Below are 16,497 nucleotides of genomic sequence, written 5' to 3'. Positions count from 1 at the left end.
GGGTTGTAGATGTAACCAACTCGCTATTAAGGACAGCGTAGAAAGAAATAATAGAAAAAGAGCTCCAGTATAAAGATCTTCATTGGTGCGTAATCCTATTGTATACCACCACTGATAAACCCCAGAATAAGCAATATTCACTGGACCAGCAGCACCTCCTCGAGTAAAGGCTTCCACAGCGGGTTGACCAAAATGAGGATCCCAAATCGCATGAGCAATAGGTCTTACGTGTAAAGGATCCTGTATCCATGATTCAAAATTTCCTTGCCAAGCTACATGAAACAGATTTCCGGACGTCCATAGAAAGATTATTGCTAATTGCCCAAAGTGAGAAGCAAAAATGTTCTGATAAAGACGTTCTTCAGTAATATCATCATGACTTTCGAAATCATGTGCGGTAGCAATACCAAACCAAATACGACGAGTAGTGGGGTCCTGAGCTAAGCCTTGGCTAAACCTGGGAAATCTTAATTCCATAATGCCTTTCAAATCCTCCTAGCCACTATCCTACTGCAATAATTCTCGCTAAGAAGAATGCCCATGTCGTGGCAATTCCACCCAGAAGGTAATGGGTTACTCCTACAGCACGTCCTTGTATAATGCTCAAGGCTCTAGGCTGAGTAGCAGGAGCAACTTTTAATTTGTTATGAGCCCAAACGATAGATTCAATGAGTTCTTGCCAATAACCACGGCCGCTGAATAAAAACATTAAACTGAAGGCCCAGACAAAATGAGCACCTAAGAAAAAAAGACCATATGCAGATAATGAAGAACCATAAGACTGAATGACTTGCGATGCCTGTGCCCACAAGAAATCTCGAAGCCACCCATTAATCGTAATGGAACTCTGTGCAAAGTTTCCCCCTGTAATATGAGTTACCACCCCTTGATCACTTATGGTACCCCAAACATCCGACTGCATTTTCCAACTGAAATGGAAAATGACTACCGAAATTGCATTGTACATCCAGAATAAACCTAAGAAAACATGATCCCAAGCAGATACTTGACATGTTCCCCCTCGGCCAGGCCCATCGCAAGGAAAGCGAAAACCTAGATTTGCTTTATCGGGTATCAAACGGGAACTCCGAGCAAATAAAACACCTTTCAAAAGTATTAATACAGTCACATGTATGGTAAATGCATGAATGTGATGGACTAAAAAATCTGCGGTTCCTAATGGAATCGGTAACAAAGCCACTTTGCCACCTACTGCTACTAACTCGCCGCCTCCCCACGTTAAGCTAGTACTTGTTGTTGCACCAGGAGCTGTTACGCCAGGCGCAGTAGCATGGATATTTTGTACCCATTGAGCAAAGATAGGTTGTAATTGTATGGCGGTATCCGAAAACATATCTTGTGGACGGCCTAAAGCACTCATGGTATCATTATGAATGTACAAGCCAAAACTGTGAAAACCTAGAAATATACATACCCAGTTAAGGTGGGATATGATTGCATCGCGGTGTCTAAGGACGCGATCTAATAGATCGTTGTATCGAGTAGTTGGATCATAGTCTCTTACCATAAAAATTGCTGCATGTGCAGCAGCACCGACTATTAGAAATCCGCCAATCCACATGTGGTGTGTGAACAAGGAAAGTTGTGTACCATAGTCAGTAGCTAGGTATGGATAGGGAGGCATAGAATACATATGATGAGCTACAACAATGGTTGTAGAGCCTAGCATAGCTAGGTTAAGAGATAATTGAGCATGCCATGACGTTGTTAAGATTTCATAAAGACCCTTATGGCCTTGTCCTGTAAATGGGCCCTTGTGAGCCTCCAAAATATCTTTAAGTCCATGGCCAATACCCCAGTTGGTCCTATACATATGACCTGCGATTAGGAAAAGAATAGCAATAGCTAAATGATGGTGTGCAATATCGGTCAGCCAGAGACCACCGGTTACTGGATCTAGTCCTCCACGAAAAGTCAGAAATTCTGCGTATTTGGACCAATTTAAAGTGAAAAAAGGGGTTGCTCCTTCGGCAAAACTAGGATAAAGTTGAGCCAAAAGGTCCCGATTCAAGATAAATTCATGAGGAAGTGGTATCTCTTTAGGATCCACCCCAGCGTCAAGAAATTGGTTAATTGGTAAAGATACATGAATTTGGTGTCCCGCCCAAGAAAGAGACCCAAGTCCTAATAATCCCGCTAAGTGGTGATTCAACATGGATTCTACATCTTGGAACCAGGCCAATTTGGGAGCGGCTTTGTGATAATGGAACCAACCAGCAAAAAGCATTAACGCTGCAAAAACCAATGCACCAATTGCAGTACAATAGAGTTGTAATTCACTAGTTATTCCAGATGCTCGCCAAAGCTGAAAAAAACCAGAGGTTATTTGGATTCCTCGGAAACCCCCACCTACATCACCATTCAATATTTCTTGCCCTACTATAGGCCAAACTACCTGAGCACTGGGTCCAATGTGAGTAGGATCACTTAGCCATGCTTCATAATTGGAAAAACGGGCACCATGAAAGTACATGCCACTCAACCAAAGAAAGATAATGGAAAGTTGCCCGAAATGAGCACTAAAAACTTTTCTAGAAATCTCCTCCAAATCACCAGTATGACTATCGAAATCGTGAGCATCAGCATGTAGGTTCCAGATCCAAGTGGTAGTATCAGGGCCCTTAGCTAGTGTTCTTGAGAAATGGCCGGGTCTCGCCCATTCCTCAAAAGATGTTTTTACAGGATCCCTATCCACAACAATTTTTACTTCTGGTTCCGGCGAACGAATAATCATTAACTCCTCCTCTTTCCGGACAAGACATACAAAGAGACCCGCCAACTGTCTTTTTTTTTAGTGAATCTTTGAAAGATAGATTTTGAAAGATAGATTTTGAAAGATAGATATTGTGATTAGTTCTTTTCTTTACTATACTACCACCCTTCTTTTTTTTTAGTTATTCACTGGAGCAATTATATATTAAAGTCAATCCGAGGCAAGTGTTCGGATCTATTATGACATAAAGGTTAGGTGCCTAACGGACATTGTTTATCTTGAAAAAACAAATATTTCTCGGCGTAAGAAAAAATCTTTTTTATTTTAAATTTAAGAAACTAGTGTATTTTTTTTTAGGGCATAAGCTCCTATCTATATCTACTTTCCTTGAGCATAATATAGGGTTTTTTATTTTTTATTTGATTCTAAATTCCAAGATAACTCATTAGAATTATTAATAAGATGGTTCTAATATATTAGCAATATTTAGATTGGCCCCCTTTTTTTTATTCACTTTATTACTTCTATTCTAGACCCTATCCCTATGGTTTATTCTTATGAAATATCTTATAAAATAGAAGGTATAAGAAATGGATATAATGAAATTCTTGATTCGATCTTACGACCTAATTTATTTGATTAATGGATCAACAACCAAACCATCCATTTTAGGAAAAAAAAGGAGCATGGTCTTATTCAAATTCAAAGCGCTTCGTAATCTTCAACCAGTTTTGTGCTTCAATATAATTTCCCGGAGTAAGCGCTATAGCTTGTTTCCAATATTCAGCAGCTTGATCAAACCAAGCTTCCGCAATTTCCGAATCACCCTCTAGAATGGCCTGTTCTCCTCGGTCGGAATAGGCAGTTCCTTCCCTTAGAACCGTACTTGAGAGTTTCCTACCTCATACGGCTCAGAAATTGCTATCTTAATTTCCCCTATCTTAACTGAATTCGATTTATCAAAAATCGATCCAATTTGTTCTTGTGTTAAGCAGAAGAAATTAATTACCTAAGTTTCAAACCCTAATTTTTCTCAATAATTAGTTTGATCTTTTTTCCCACCTTCAGAAGAATGAAGCATAGATAGATATAGAGCCTTCGTTCAAATTTTCTGAAAGGTAACTATCCCGGTTTCATATATGAAATCTCTATAGAATCCTTGAAAAAGACTTTTTTCCATAAGAAAGAAAAAAGAACTTACTATCTTTGGGATCTGATACTACACCGCTGCTTAATCCCTTAGTGGATCGGCTCTATTACATAAGCGGATTCCTAAATTTTGCCCCATATCATGGGATAAGTAAGCAGTTTTTTTTAGTTGTATCGACCCAGTCGCTCACTAATTGATCTTTACGGTGCTTTCTCTATCAATTTGAGAAACTTTATCCATAGAGTAGTAGTATAGGCCATACTTTCTTCGTTTTTTGATTCTCGTGAAGTGTCCTTCCTTCCTACAGCTGATAGGGAAAAATCGTTGTTTTTACGATCCCTATGTAGAAAGCCCTTTTTTCCAGTATTTACTAGAAAATTTGATCCTCTCTTTTTTTGTCTTTCTATAGTGGAGATAGTCGCACGTAATGACAGATCACGGCCATATTATTAAAAGCTTGCGGTAAGAAGGGGTTTCGTTCTAGTGCCCGGAAATAATATTCCAAAGCCTTTGTATGCTCTCCATTGCTTGTGTGTATAAGGCCTATGTTATAGAGTATATAACTTCGATCATAGGGATCGATTTCTAGTCGCGTAGCTTCATAATAATTTTGCAAAGCTTCCGCATAATTTCCTTCGGATTGAGCCAACATCCGTTACGGTCGTTCATTCTATTCAAAAAATCTCCGTTCCAAAACCGTACATGAGGTTTTCATCTCATACGGCTCCTCCCTTCTGTACATAATAGTACTAAGCGAAATAATCTTAATCTATAGAATCAAAATAGAATTAGTCCCGTCTCATTATGAACCGAAAGGGGCTGGTATTTTTCCAAGAAATCTCTAGCCAACCTTCCCACAAGAGGTTTTTCTTAACACCAATGAATTCTATTAATGCTAGAGGAAAACGATAGCTCCAATAATTTCTTTGTTCTCAACGCCTCCTATTTAGAGGAATTAGCTACTTCAACGATCTTTGATGGTTATAGGGGTATCCAAAGTACAAACCTGATGGTTGTTTGTTATCCCAACCATTCTTCCCAGCCCTGATACCGATCAGGAAAGGGGTAATTTCTACCAAAGTTTTTCTCTTGTTGATTCCTATTTCTAGGTGTAGTGCTTTTCTCCCCTATGCTGCCTACGGATACTAATAGAGTGGCCTGTAATCCATACCATACCATATCCTGTAGGTGTAACCTTTCGCTCAATACTCAAATCTACAATTGAAGTATCTGAAGCCGCATCAATCGAGGATACACGACGGAAGGAATTGTTAGTTCGCCTCACCTTCCCGAAGCGTGGGTTTGCTTGCTTTACAAATTTGGTTCTCTCTATGCCAACCCCTTTTCTTTTTCCTAAGACTGAGGTATAGGTAGGTCTAAAAAAAAGCAAAAAAAAAAAGAGTCAAATCGCACCATCTCTATAATAAGTAAATGCCTTTTTTTCTCCTGAGGTTGTCGGAATTATTCGCAATAAAATATTGGCTATAATTGAGAAGGTCTTATCAATGAAATTTCCATTTACACGGGATCTAGGCATAATTCCCAAGCCATTCTATATAGAATTGTTTTCATTCCTTCACAAAATAACATAAAAACAAACACATTCGATTCTTATAATTATAAATAGATTGATCCATATGCTCTAAATCCATATGTTTTAAATGGATAAGAGAGATATGGATTTTCCGCTCAGCTCAAATTGTATCCTTTTCCTTCTGCTTGGACACGAAGAGATATGCAATATTTGACTAAGACTGGATTTCATTCCACTTTCCTATTTCTGAACAACAACTTATGTCATCAACTATTTCGTGTTTTCAAAGTTATTAATTGTCTCATACTCTATTTTTGATTTCAATGGTGTAGCGTATCTTATGCAAACGGAATTCTAAGGTTTCTTTATTTTATTATGCAATAAGAAGAATTCTTGCATTCTCTTTTTCTTTAGTTGCGGGAAAACCTAAATTAAAACTTTTATTTTATAGCGAGCGCAATTTCTAGTAAAAAATCCTGTATCCTTCCACCTAGATCAAAAGGAATTTTTCCAATAGAACTAGGGAACCCCCGAGCGGTTGCGGTTGTACCTGTACTGCAGGAATAAGAAAACTCGCTATTCACTCAGTTTATTTTCCATAATAAGTTATGTAGGAAAGATGGCCGAGCGGTTCAAGGCGTAGCATTGGAACTGCTATGTAGACTTTTGTTTACCGAGGGTTCGAATCCCTCTCTTTCCGTTTTTCTTAATTCATCAACGTTAAGGATCACAATGTATCAAATCAAATAGCAATTTATTCCAGTAATAATATCTTATATTATCTTATTTTTATTTAATAGAAATTAAAAATTCTCTATAGCAAATTACTGTGGTATGTAAACATAGAGGAAAAAAGCAAAAAGGATCCTAATCCTAGGGTTAATCAATTTTAGCTAGTTGATGGGAAAATACGAATTAATGGTAATGGTCTTAGGGCTATTTAGTTCGGGGAAAGGGGAAGGGGAAGAAAATTCTATGAACCTTTCCTTTTTTCATTAAGTTCAAGTCTGACGAGAGTAATATTCTACAACTAACAACTCATTTATTTTGAGACCGACCCACTTCCTATCTAGGATTTTATTTACTAGTCCTTTATATTCCAATGTGTCAATCGTCAAATGGCTTGGCAATTTCCCCGGGTCCGATGAAGCAATATAATTTTGAACCAGACCTTTTGATCTTTGGTTATCTTTCGTAGTAATAATATCTCGGGGTTTGCAACGAAAACTTGGTATATTGACTATACGGCCATTAACTAAAATATGTCTATGGTTGACTAATTGGCGGGCCCCAGGAATGGTTGAAGCCATACCCAATCGAAAAAGGATATTATCCAAACGCATTTCAAGTAATTGTAGTAAAACCTGGCCTGTTGACCTTTTTGCTTTTCCAGCGATATGTACATATCTAAGTAATTGTCGTTCTGTCAGACCATAATGAAAACGCAATTTCTGTTTTTCTTGAAGACGAATACGATATTGCTCCTTTTTCCCAGAATTGAATTTTTTTTTAAGATTACTTCCGGATTTAGGTGTTTTTCTAGTGAGTCCTGGTAAAGCTCCCAAACGGCGTATTTTTTTTAAACGAGGTCCTCGATAACGGGACATGAAGACTCCTTTTTTTTATTGAAATTTCATTTTACACAATTAATTTCATTGTATTTACATTACAGAATACATCGAAATTAAAACTGAATTAAACTACAGGATAAACAGAGTAAAATCAACTAAAGTACCACAAAAAATGGAATTTCATCAAAATCTGTATTTTTTGTATTTTTTGTATATATATTATTTATTTTATTGTTTTGTATCTAGCAAAATAGTAAGGTAAAAAACATAAAAGATCCTGGATTCTCCATTTAATTCGGAAAAAAAGAGATTCTTGTTCGTAGAACATCGATAGAGAAAAAAAAAGCCGACTATCGGATTTGAACCGATGACCCTCGCATTACAAATGCGATGCTCTAACCTCTGAGCTAAGTGGGCTTACATAACGGAAATAGTGTAACAAATAGAAATAGGTATAGTATAGGAAATCCGTAAAATCTCAGATATTAGTTATTACTCTTAGCTATTAACTAGTTCTAAATTTGAAGTTCTACTTATAAAAAAATACTAAATAAAAAAATACTAAAACTTCTTAAAGATAAAGTTAGCTTGATATGCTTAACTATAGGATATTTAAAAAGAAAATTATAGACTTTATGGGTATTTTCATTCGATCATTATAGACTTTATTATTTGTTAATAATTTGAGGATTAATATTTCACTAAGGGGAACATAAAGTCAGAGTAAATAAAATTGATAATTCTGATTAGAAAAAAAGAATAAATATCCAGCGTTATAGTATAATTTCGAATACTATAAAAAAGTAAGACGGGAGGTGGGGGAGATAAAAAGTTTTGGATATATTGATTCGGATTGAATTGCAAATACATCAAGGATAGAATCAATGTAATTCAGAATTGCAATAAGCAAGCGGGGTCTCTCAAATAGAGTCGAACTGAACTGCTAGACTACGTTGAGTGATGAACTCAATGATTCAAAAAAAAAACTAAGAGATGGATGAAATTACACAAGGAATCCTGGTCTCAAAGAAGAGGGAAGTGGGGATATGGCGAAATCGGTAGACGCTACGGACTTGATTGTATTGAGCCTTGGTATGGAAACCTGCTAAGTGGTAACTTCCAAATTCAGAGAAACCCTGGAATTAAAAAAGGGCAATCCTGAGCCAAATCCGTGTTTTGAGAAGGGATTCTCGAACTAGAATACAAAGGAAAAGGATAGGTGCAGAGACTCAATGGAAGCTGTTCTAACGAATCGAGTTAATTACGTTGTGTTGTTAGTGGAATTCCTTCTAATTCTAAATTAGAGAAAGAGGGGTTTTATACTTTATACATTTAATAAACACGTATAGATACTGACATAGCAAACGATTAATCACAGAACTCATATTATAATATAGGTTCTTTATCTTTTTTAAAATTTCAAAATAAAATTCGAAATGATTATGAAATAAAAAACTCATATCATAATTTTATTTTGAATTATTGTGAATCCACTCCATTCGAATATTGAATAATCAAATTCTTCAATTCAAATTCAAAGTTTTGAGAACTTTTAAAAAGAAAGTGGATTAATCGGACGAGGACAAAGAGAGAGTCCCATTCTACATGTCAATACTGACAACAATGAAATTTCTAGTAAAAGGAAAATCCGTCGACTTTTTAAGTTGTGAGGGTTCAAGTCCCTCTATCCCCAAATCCTCTTTTTTTTTCTTTTTATCAATGGGTTTAAGATTCATTAGCTTTCTCATTCTACTCTTTCACAAAGGAAAGGAATGCGAAGAGAACTCAATGGATCTTATCCTATTCATTGAATAGATTTCTTTTTTATTAGAGTATCGGCAAGAAATCTTGGTTATTCACTCTATTTTTAAGTATTATTTAAGTAAACCATGCACAATGCATAGGGCTACCCCCCCCCTTTCAAATTTTGAATTTGAAATACTTTAATTGATTTTTTAGTCCTTTTAATTGACATAGATACAAATACTCTACTAGGATGATGCACAAGAAAAGGTCAGGATAGCTCAGTTGGTAGAGCAGAGGACTGAAAATCCTCGTGTCACCAGTTCAAATCTGGTTCCTGGCAGAGAAAAAAAAAGATCCACCGAATAGGTATTGATCCAAATACCTCGAGATGGATTGTGATACATATTTATTAATAATATATAATATAGATAGAGTATGATTTATTCATCTAAGTGGATAAATCTATAATATAAATATAGAGGCACTTCTTTTTAGAGAAGTTTTAAAATATACCCTTTCTTTATGATAAGGAAGGGGGTGAGATTAGGTTCCCCTTTATTTTTTTGCGTTTCTTTATTTTGTATTCCACTATTCCGACGAATATTTTTTTAGTCTTGCTTATCTTTATCTTATCTTATTTTCCTAGTTGTGCTAAGTCATGTGCGCGATACAAAGTTCCTGGTAGAGAACTTCTTTGAGTCATCCTATTTTTCTGTTCATATGAAGGAAATTAATATGTGATTTTCAAAATAGGGGAATCCAAATGAAACCCTTTTTTGGCTCAGTCTATCTGGAATGCTTTTGTATAATAGGAATTAATTATAAATAGGTATTCCGTTTCATCTAGGAAAAGAACCTAAAAATATTCCTTGACTTGAATAAAATCTGGAGTTGTGTTGTATAAGTGAGCACGAATTTCTTATCATTCAATGAGCATCTTGTATTTCATAAAAATTGGGGGTTATATAGTCCTTACGTAAGGGCCAGCCTATCCAACTTTCAGGCATTAGGATACGTTTAAGGCGCGGATGATTATCATAAGAGATTCCCACCATATCATAAGATTCGCGTTCTTGAAAATCGGCACTTCTCCAAATCCAGAAGACAGACGGAATTCTAGGATTATCCTTTTGGGCAAAGACTTTTATGCAGACTTCTTCTGGATTATCTATACCGTATTGTATTCTTGTAAGATGATACACGCTAGCTAAAGATCCACCGGGTGCTACATCATAAGCACATTGGGAGCGTAAATAATTATAACCATATACATATAAAATGACAGCAATGGAATCCCAATCCCCTGCTTTTATTTGTAAAGTCTCTATTCCTCGGTGATCAAAGCCCAAAGATCTATGAACCACCTCATGTTTGACTAGCCAATTAGATAACCAACCCTGCTGCATTGTCTTCATCTCTCCCTCTTTGTATAAATATTTCCCATTTCGGATGCAAGTTTGAAAGATTGCTCTGCTTTTTCTTTTTCTACACAAAAGAGCCCCCCCCTCCTAATTCACTAATTTGTAGGAAGGTACTGGACTTTTGGATTTTAAAAAAGTTTCAGAAGATATATCTAATGTCGATGGTGATTGATAGAGCAATTCTTGCTCATAAGTTCCTGTATGAGTACTGCGCCTAACATAAAGCTTGTGACTGGTAGTAAAACATCTTTTTTTATTTTGAGATAGAGTTCGATCCTCAACTATTTCTCGCGATATCTTCTTACGAAGTTTTGTTAGGGCATCTATAACTGCCTCCGGTTTAGGAGGGCAGCCCGGCAAGTAGACATCCACAGGAATTAACTTATCAACTCCCCGAACAGTACTATAGGAATCCGTACTGAACATTCCCCCTGTAATAGTACAGGCTCCCATAGCAATGACGTATTTTGGTTCAGGCATTTGCTCGTATAATCTCACTAAAGACGGAGCCATTTTCATTGTTACCGTACCGGCTGTTAAAATTAGGTCTGCTTGCCTAGGACTTGATCTTGGTACCAATCCATAACGATCAAAATCGAATCGTGAACCTATTAATGAAGCAAATTCAATGAAACAACAACTGGTACCGTATAGAAGGGGCCATAAACTGGAGAGTCTTGACCAATTCGAAAGATCATTTAGTGTAGTTGAAATAACAGAATTGGAACTTGTTTGGTCAAGTAAGGGAAACTCAATCAAATTCATAACTGTCTCAATAGAATCTTTTCCTTCTTTTTTTTTGTCTAAATATTCAGTTAAGACCATTCCAAGGCTCCTTTTCGCCATGCATAAACTAAACCGACAACTAAGATAAGCACGAAAATCAAAGCTTCGATAAAAACGGATACACCCAATACGTCGAAACTCATTGCCCAAGGGTATAGAAAGACGGTTTCCACATCAAAAACAACAAAAACGAGCGCAAACATATAATAGCGTATTCGGAATTGTACCCAAGCCCCTCCCATGGGTTCTATACCCGATTCATAACTAGAAAGCTTCTCTGGTCCTTCACTAACCGGGGCTAAAAGCCCTGAAATCGAAAATGCCAAAATAGGAATAAGGCTTGCTATTATTAGAAATGTCCAAAAAATATCATATTCGTGAAGCAGAAACATAATGTACTCCCATTAATGTGGAATAGGCGGAACTTAAATTAGTCAATTCAATTCAGCATTGTCAATTTATCCAGAACTTCTCTCTTTTCCTCGGTGAAACAAGAATCTTTTTTGTTCAAACAAAAGCGCTTAGTTTAGCCTTTGTTTCCTCTGTGCTGCATCTTCTTTAAAGATTCATCCAATGGAATCCCAACTCCCTTTCTTTTGGATTTCCATTCTATTTAGATATGGTGTATGTAGATCTAATTCTTATATAAAGAAAACTTTATCGTTTCACTTTGTCTCGCTTTCTCTAGAATCTCTATAAAAAAAGAATAGCTCTATCCTTTATTTACTATTTAATAATAATAAGAGACTATTAAATAAAAATGAGAATACTACTAATTAGAATAATTAGAACCTAATTAAGATAGTAGGACTAATCTATGCAGTATAATGAGAAGTAATACTATAAAAATAAAAATAAAGAACTCTATTTCAGAACTATGAGACAGAATATTCTGTTTTCTTATTTACTCTTTACTTTATTTTTTCTATTTTTCGTTTTTCTTTTCCTGTCTGTATGATTTTGATTTTCGATGAATGAGCCTTTGGTAATGCTTTTATCTCTATTCTATGTCGCAGGCGCCTATCCAGTCTATAAACAAATACTAATGCGAAAATGAAAACTATACTAAACTAAAGAAAACATAGGATAGAGATCCTAAAATAGAAAAAAGGGCATATTAGGGCTATACGGATTCGAACCGTAGACCTTCTCGGTAAAACAGATCAAACGGATTATTATCGAAATGATTTGAACTGTTTCAAAGACCCAACATGCATTTTTTTGCATTGGGCTCTTTCATAAACTGATTTAAAGATCAGTTAGTCCACCATAGTTTTTCTTTACGGAAAGATAATGAGATGGCTCCCTGTGCTCTGATTGATTTTTTGTATTATGATCTATCTAGGAGCAATACCAAAGTGTTTCAAAGGAGGATTACCTTGACTTAGGTCTGCCTCTGGTCTAAATTAAATCAACCTAAGTGAAATGGAGTCTCTATCGTTCCACTGCAAGAGTTAACTATGAGACTTCATACACCTTAAAGTTCATAGAACGAAAAGAAGTTTTTTGGAGGCCCTTATCCTCATTACGCCTAGCATTTAGTGGGCTGGATATTTACCTTATCAACTAGCAAATCCATAAGGGTTCTATTTGATTAGGCACCTGAATTGGCACCTGAATCGGACTGAACCGACTGTTTGTCAGGCTACTGTTCTCCTATTCTCTCGAATCTATGAAGTAAGACATTGATTTTGCAATAAGATCGATTATGTTCATTGCATAATAAGCTCCTTTGAAAAGCATTGGCGCACGTGTAAACGAGTTGCTCTACCGAACTGAGCTATAGCCCTTATCAGAGATATCTTAACATATAGAGAATTTCTTGTCAAGATGAATATTTTCTAATGCCAGAGGATATCCCTTTGATCTGTATCTGTTTAGTATTTAGTTTAGTATTTAGTATATAACAGACCAATAACAGAGCGGTATTGCTTAGAAAAGGGATTCAATATATAATCGATCGAAGTAATGGGTCTTCCTTTGTGGTGATAAATTGCCTACTTAACTCAGTGGTTAGAGTATTGCTTTCATACGGCGGGAGTCATTGGTTCAAATCCAATAGTAGGTAAGTAGGTAGAAAAATTACTAGATAGCATTGGACTTACTTCGCTTCGCTATCTAATAACTTTTTCTACCCCTCTTCCCTTTTTCTTTGTATCAACTATAAACCACTGGATTGTCTTCAATTGGATGGGGGAATCCAATTGACAGCCTCGATTCGTATCCTAGCTCGTCTGAGAGCGAGCTTCGCTTCAACCAAATCTTTCGTACCCTCAGCTTTACTCAAGTTAGCTTCGGCTATTTCAAGTGCCTTTTGAGCTTCTTCCGGATCAATATCACTACCCAGTTCCGCATCATTTCCTAAAATGATGATCTCATTATTAACTATTCTCGCAAAACCGCTCCACAGAACCGCCGTTAACCATTGGTCGTTGAGGAGGCGTATTCTCAAAGGACCCATATCTACTGCTGTGTTAATAGGGGCGTGGTTTGGTAATACGCCAATTTGGCCACTATTCGTGGATAAAATGATTTCTTTCACTTCACAATCCCAAATAATTCGCTTAGGAGTCAGTACATAAAGATTTAATTTCATTTCTGCGATTTGTTCTCCTCTTCTAAGGTTATAGCTTTCGTGCTAGCTTCATCGATGTTACCCACCAAATAAAAAGCCTGTTCAGGTAGGCCGTCTAATTCTCCGGAAAGGATTAGTTGAAATCCCCTAATAGTTTCCGCAAGAGCAACATACTTTCCTGGAGAACCAGTAAAAACTTCTGCCACAAAGAACGGTTGTGATAAGAAACGCTCAATTTTTCTTGCTCTTGCTACAGTTAAACGATCCTCTTCCGATAATTCATCCAAGCCAAGAATTGCGATAATGTCCTGAAGTTCTTTGTAACGTTGTAAAGTTTCCTTAACTCTTTGCGCAGTTTCATAATGTTCGTTGCCAACGATCCGAGGCTGTAACATAGTTGATGTTGAATCTAAAGGATCTACTGCTGGATAAATACCCTTGGAAGCTAATCCTCTGGAAAGTACGGTAGTAGCATCCAAATGTGCAAATGTTGTGGCAGGGGCAGGGTCGGTCAAATCGTCCGCAGGTACATAAACTGCTTGAATCGAAGTTATAGATCCCTTTTTAGTAGAAGCAATTCTTTCTTGCAAAGAACCCATTTCTGTACTAAGAGTAGGTTGATAACCCACTGCGGAGGGCATTCTCCCTAATAAAGCGGATACCTCTGATCCTGCTTGAACAAAACGAAAGATATTATCGATAAATAAAAGCACGTCTTGCTTATTAACATCTCGGAAATATTCTGCCATAGTTAGGGCAGTTAAACCAACTCTCATACGAGCTCCCGGTGGTTCATTCATTTGGCCATAGACTAGAGCTACCTTTGATTCTTCAATATTTTTTTCATTAATTACTCCGGATTCCTTCATTTCCATATAAAGATCATTTCCTTCACGAGTCCGTTCCCCTACTCCACCGAATACGGATACGCCCCCATGAGCTTTAGCAATGTTATTGATTAATTCCATGATCAGTACTGTTTTACCTACTCCAGCCCCCCCAAATAGTCCTATTTTTCCTCCACGTCGATAAGGAGCTAAAAGATCGACGACCTTAATACCTGTTTCAAAGATGGATAATTTCGTATCTAACTCGATAAAGGCAGGCGCAGATCTATGAATAGGGAACGTTGCACTACTATCTACAGGACCCAAATTGTCAACAGGCTCCCCAAGAACGTTGAAAATTCGTCCGAGAGTAGCTCCACCGACCGGAACACTGAGAGGAGCTCCCGTGTCAATCACTTCCATTCCTCTCATCAACCCGTCCGTAGCACTCATAGCTACAGCTCTAACTCGATTATTTCCTAATAATTGTTGTACCTCACAAGTCACATTAATTTGCTTATCGGCAGTGTCTCTACTCTGGACTACTAAAGCGTTATAAATATAAGGTAACTTGCCCGGGGGAAAAGTGACATCCAGCACGGGTCCAATAATTTGATCGATACGACCTGTACTTTTTTCTTCACTTGTGGAAACCCCGGGACGAGAAGTAGTAGGATTGGTTCTCATAATTATCACATAATTAAAAAAAAGGAATTTGTCGAAATTTTTCTTTTTTTATTGTTGAATAATGCCAAATCAAATCAAAAAAAATCCAAAAGTAAAAAGGAAATGAATTAGTTAATTCAATAAGAGAGAAAAGGGGACCAGGACTTGATTTCGTTGCCCAAGCGAATCCCATTCAATCGTTTACTCATGGAATGAGTCCGTTGGAAAGTTCAATCAATCTTTTTTTCATATACATTTTGCCTTTTGTGGAGGATCTGTGCCTACTCTACTTTCCTATCTAGGACTTCGATATACAAAATATATACTACTGTGAAGCATAGATTGCTGTCAACAAAGAATTTTATTAGTATTTAGTTAGGTATTTGCATTCCAAATAAGAAAAGAGACCTATTAAGAACTTGTAAAATAAGGATTAGGGATTAATTTGGGTTGCGCTATACCTATCAAAGAGTATACAATAATGATGGATTTGGTAAATCAAATCCATGGTTTAATAACGAACCGTGTTAACTTACCATAACAACAACTCAATTCCTATCGAATTCCTATAGTGGAATTCCTATAGGATAGAACATACACAGGGTGTACGCATTATATATGAATGAAACATATTCATTAACCTAAGCATGCCCTCAATTTTCTTTAATGAGTTGATATTATATTAATTGAATATCCTTTTTGTTTTACGAGATTTTTGCTAAAGTTTCATTTACGCCTAATTAACATCGAGTAGACCCTGTTATTGTGAGAATTCTTAATTCAAGAGTTGTAGGGAGGGACTTATGTCACCACAAACAGAAACTAAAGCAGGTGTTGGATTTCAAGCTGGTGTTAAAGATTATAAATTGACTTACTACACCCCAGAGTATGAAACTAAGGATACTGATATCTTGGCAGCATTCCGAGTAAGTCCTCAGCCTGGGGTTCCGCCCGAAGAAGCAGGGGCTGCAGTAGCTGCCGAATCTTCTACTGGTACATGGACAACTGTTTGGACTGATGGACTTACCAGTCTTGATCGTTACAAAGGACGATGCTATCACATCGAGCCTGTTGCTGGGGAAGACAGCCAATGGATCTGTTATGTAGCTTATCCATTAGACCTATTTGAGGAGGGTTCCGTTACTAACATGTTTACTTCCATTGTGGGTAACGTATTTGGGTTCAAAGCCCTACGTGCTCTACGTTTGGAGGATCTACGAATTCCCCCTACTTATTCAAAAACTTTCCAAGGCCCGCCTCATGGTATCCAAGTTGAAAGAGATAAGTTGAACAAGTATGGCCGTCCTTTATTGGGATGTACTATTAAACCAAAATTGGGATTATCCGCAAAAAATTATGGTAGAGCGTGTTATGAGTGTCTACGTGGTGGACTTGATTTTACCAAAGATGATGAAAACGTAAACTCACAACCATTTATGCGCTGGAGAGACCGTTTTGTCTTTTGTGCCGAAGCTATTTATAAATCA

The 16,497-nt window shown here is 36.9% G+C and overlaps 1 protein-coding gene and 3 non-coding genes across 4 annotated transcripts; 2 read left to right on the top strand and 2 right to left on the bottom strand.

Moving 5' to 3' along the window:
* Positions 1 to 5,827: 5,827 nt before the first annotated feature.
* Positions 5,828 to 15,410, bottom strand: LOC123419044 (ATP synthase subunit beta, chloroplastic). Its single transcript, XM_045107114.1, has one exon. The coding sequence runs from the start codon at positions 15,029 to 15,031 to the stop codon at positions 13,535 to 13,537; it is 1,497 nt and encodes a 498-aa protein (XP_044963049.1). The 5' UTR covers positions 15,032 to 15,410; the 3' UTR covers positions 5,828 to 13,534.
* Positions 6,032 to 6,118, top strand: TRNAS-GGA. Its single transcript has one exon. It is a non-coding gene; the product is annotated as a tRNA-Ser (tRNA).
* Positions 7,334 to 7,406, bottom strand: TRNAT-UGU. The gene has a single exon. It is a non-coding gene; the product is annotated as a tRNA-Thr (tRNA).
* TRNAF-GAA lies at positions 9,003 to 9,075 on the top strand. The gene has a single exon. It is a non-coding gene; the product is annotated as a tRNA-Phe (tRNA).
* Positions 15,411 to 16,497: the final 1,087 nt, after the last annotated feature.

Source organism: Hordeum vulgare, unplaced genomic scaffold (genome assembly GCF_904849725.1).
Source record: "Hordeum vulgare subsp. vulgare unplaced genomic scaffold, MorexV3_pseudomolecules_assembly, whole genome shotgun sequence".
NCBI classification, from domain to species: Eukaryota; Viridiplantae; Streptophyta; class Magnoliopsida; order Poales; family Poaceae; genus Hordeum; species Hordeum vulgare.
This window is presented reverse-complemented; position numbering and strand designations above follow the sequence as displayed.

Excerpts from the sequence above, each read along its gene's own strand:
- LOC123419044 (XM_045107114.1), bottom strand. The coding sequence starts at position 15,031 with ATGAGAACCAATCCTACTACTTCTCGTCCCGGGGTTTCCACAAGTGAA.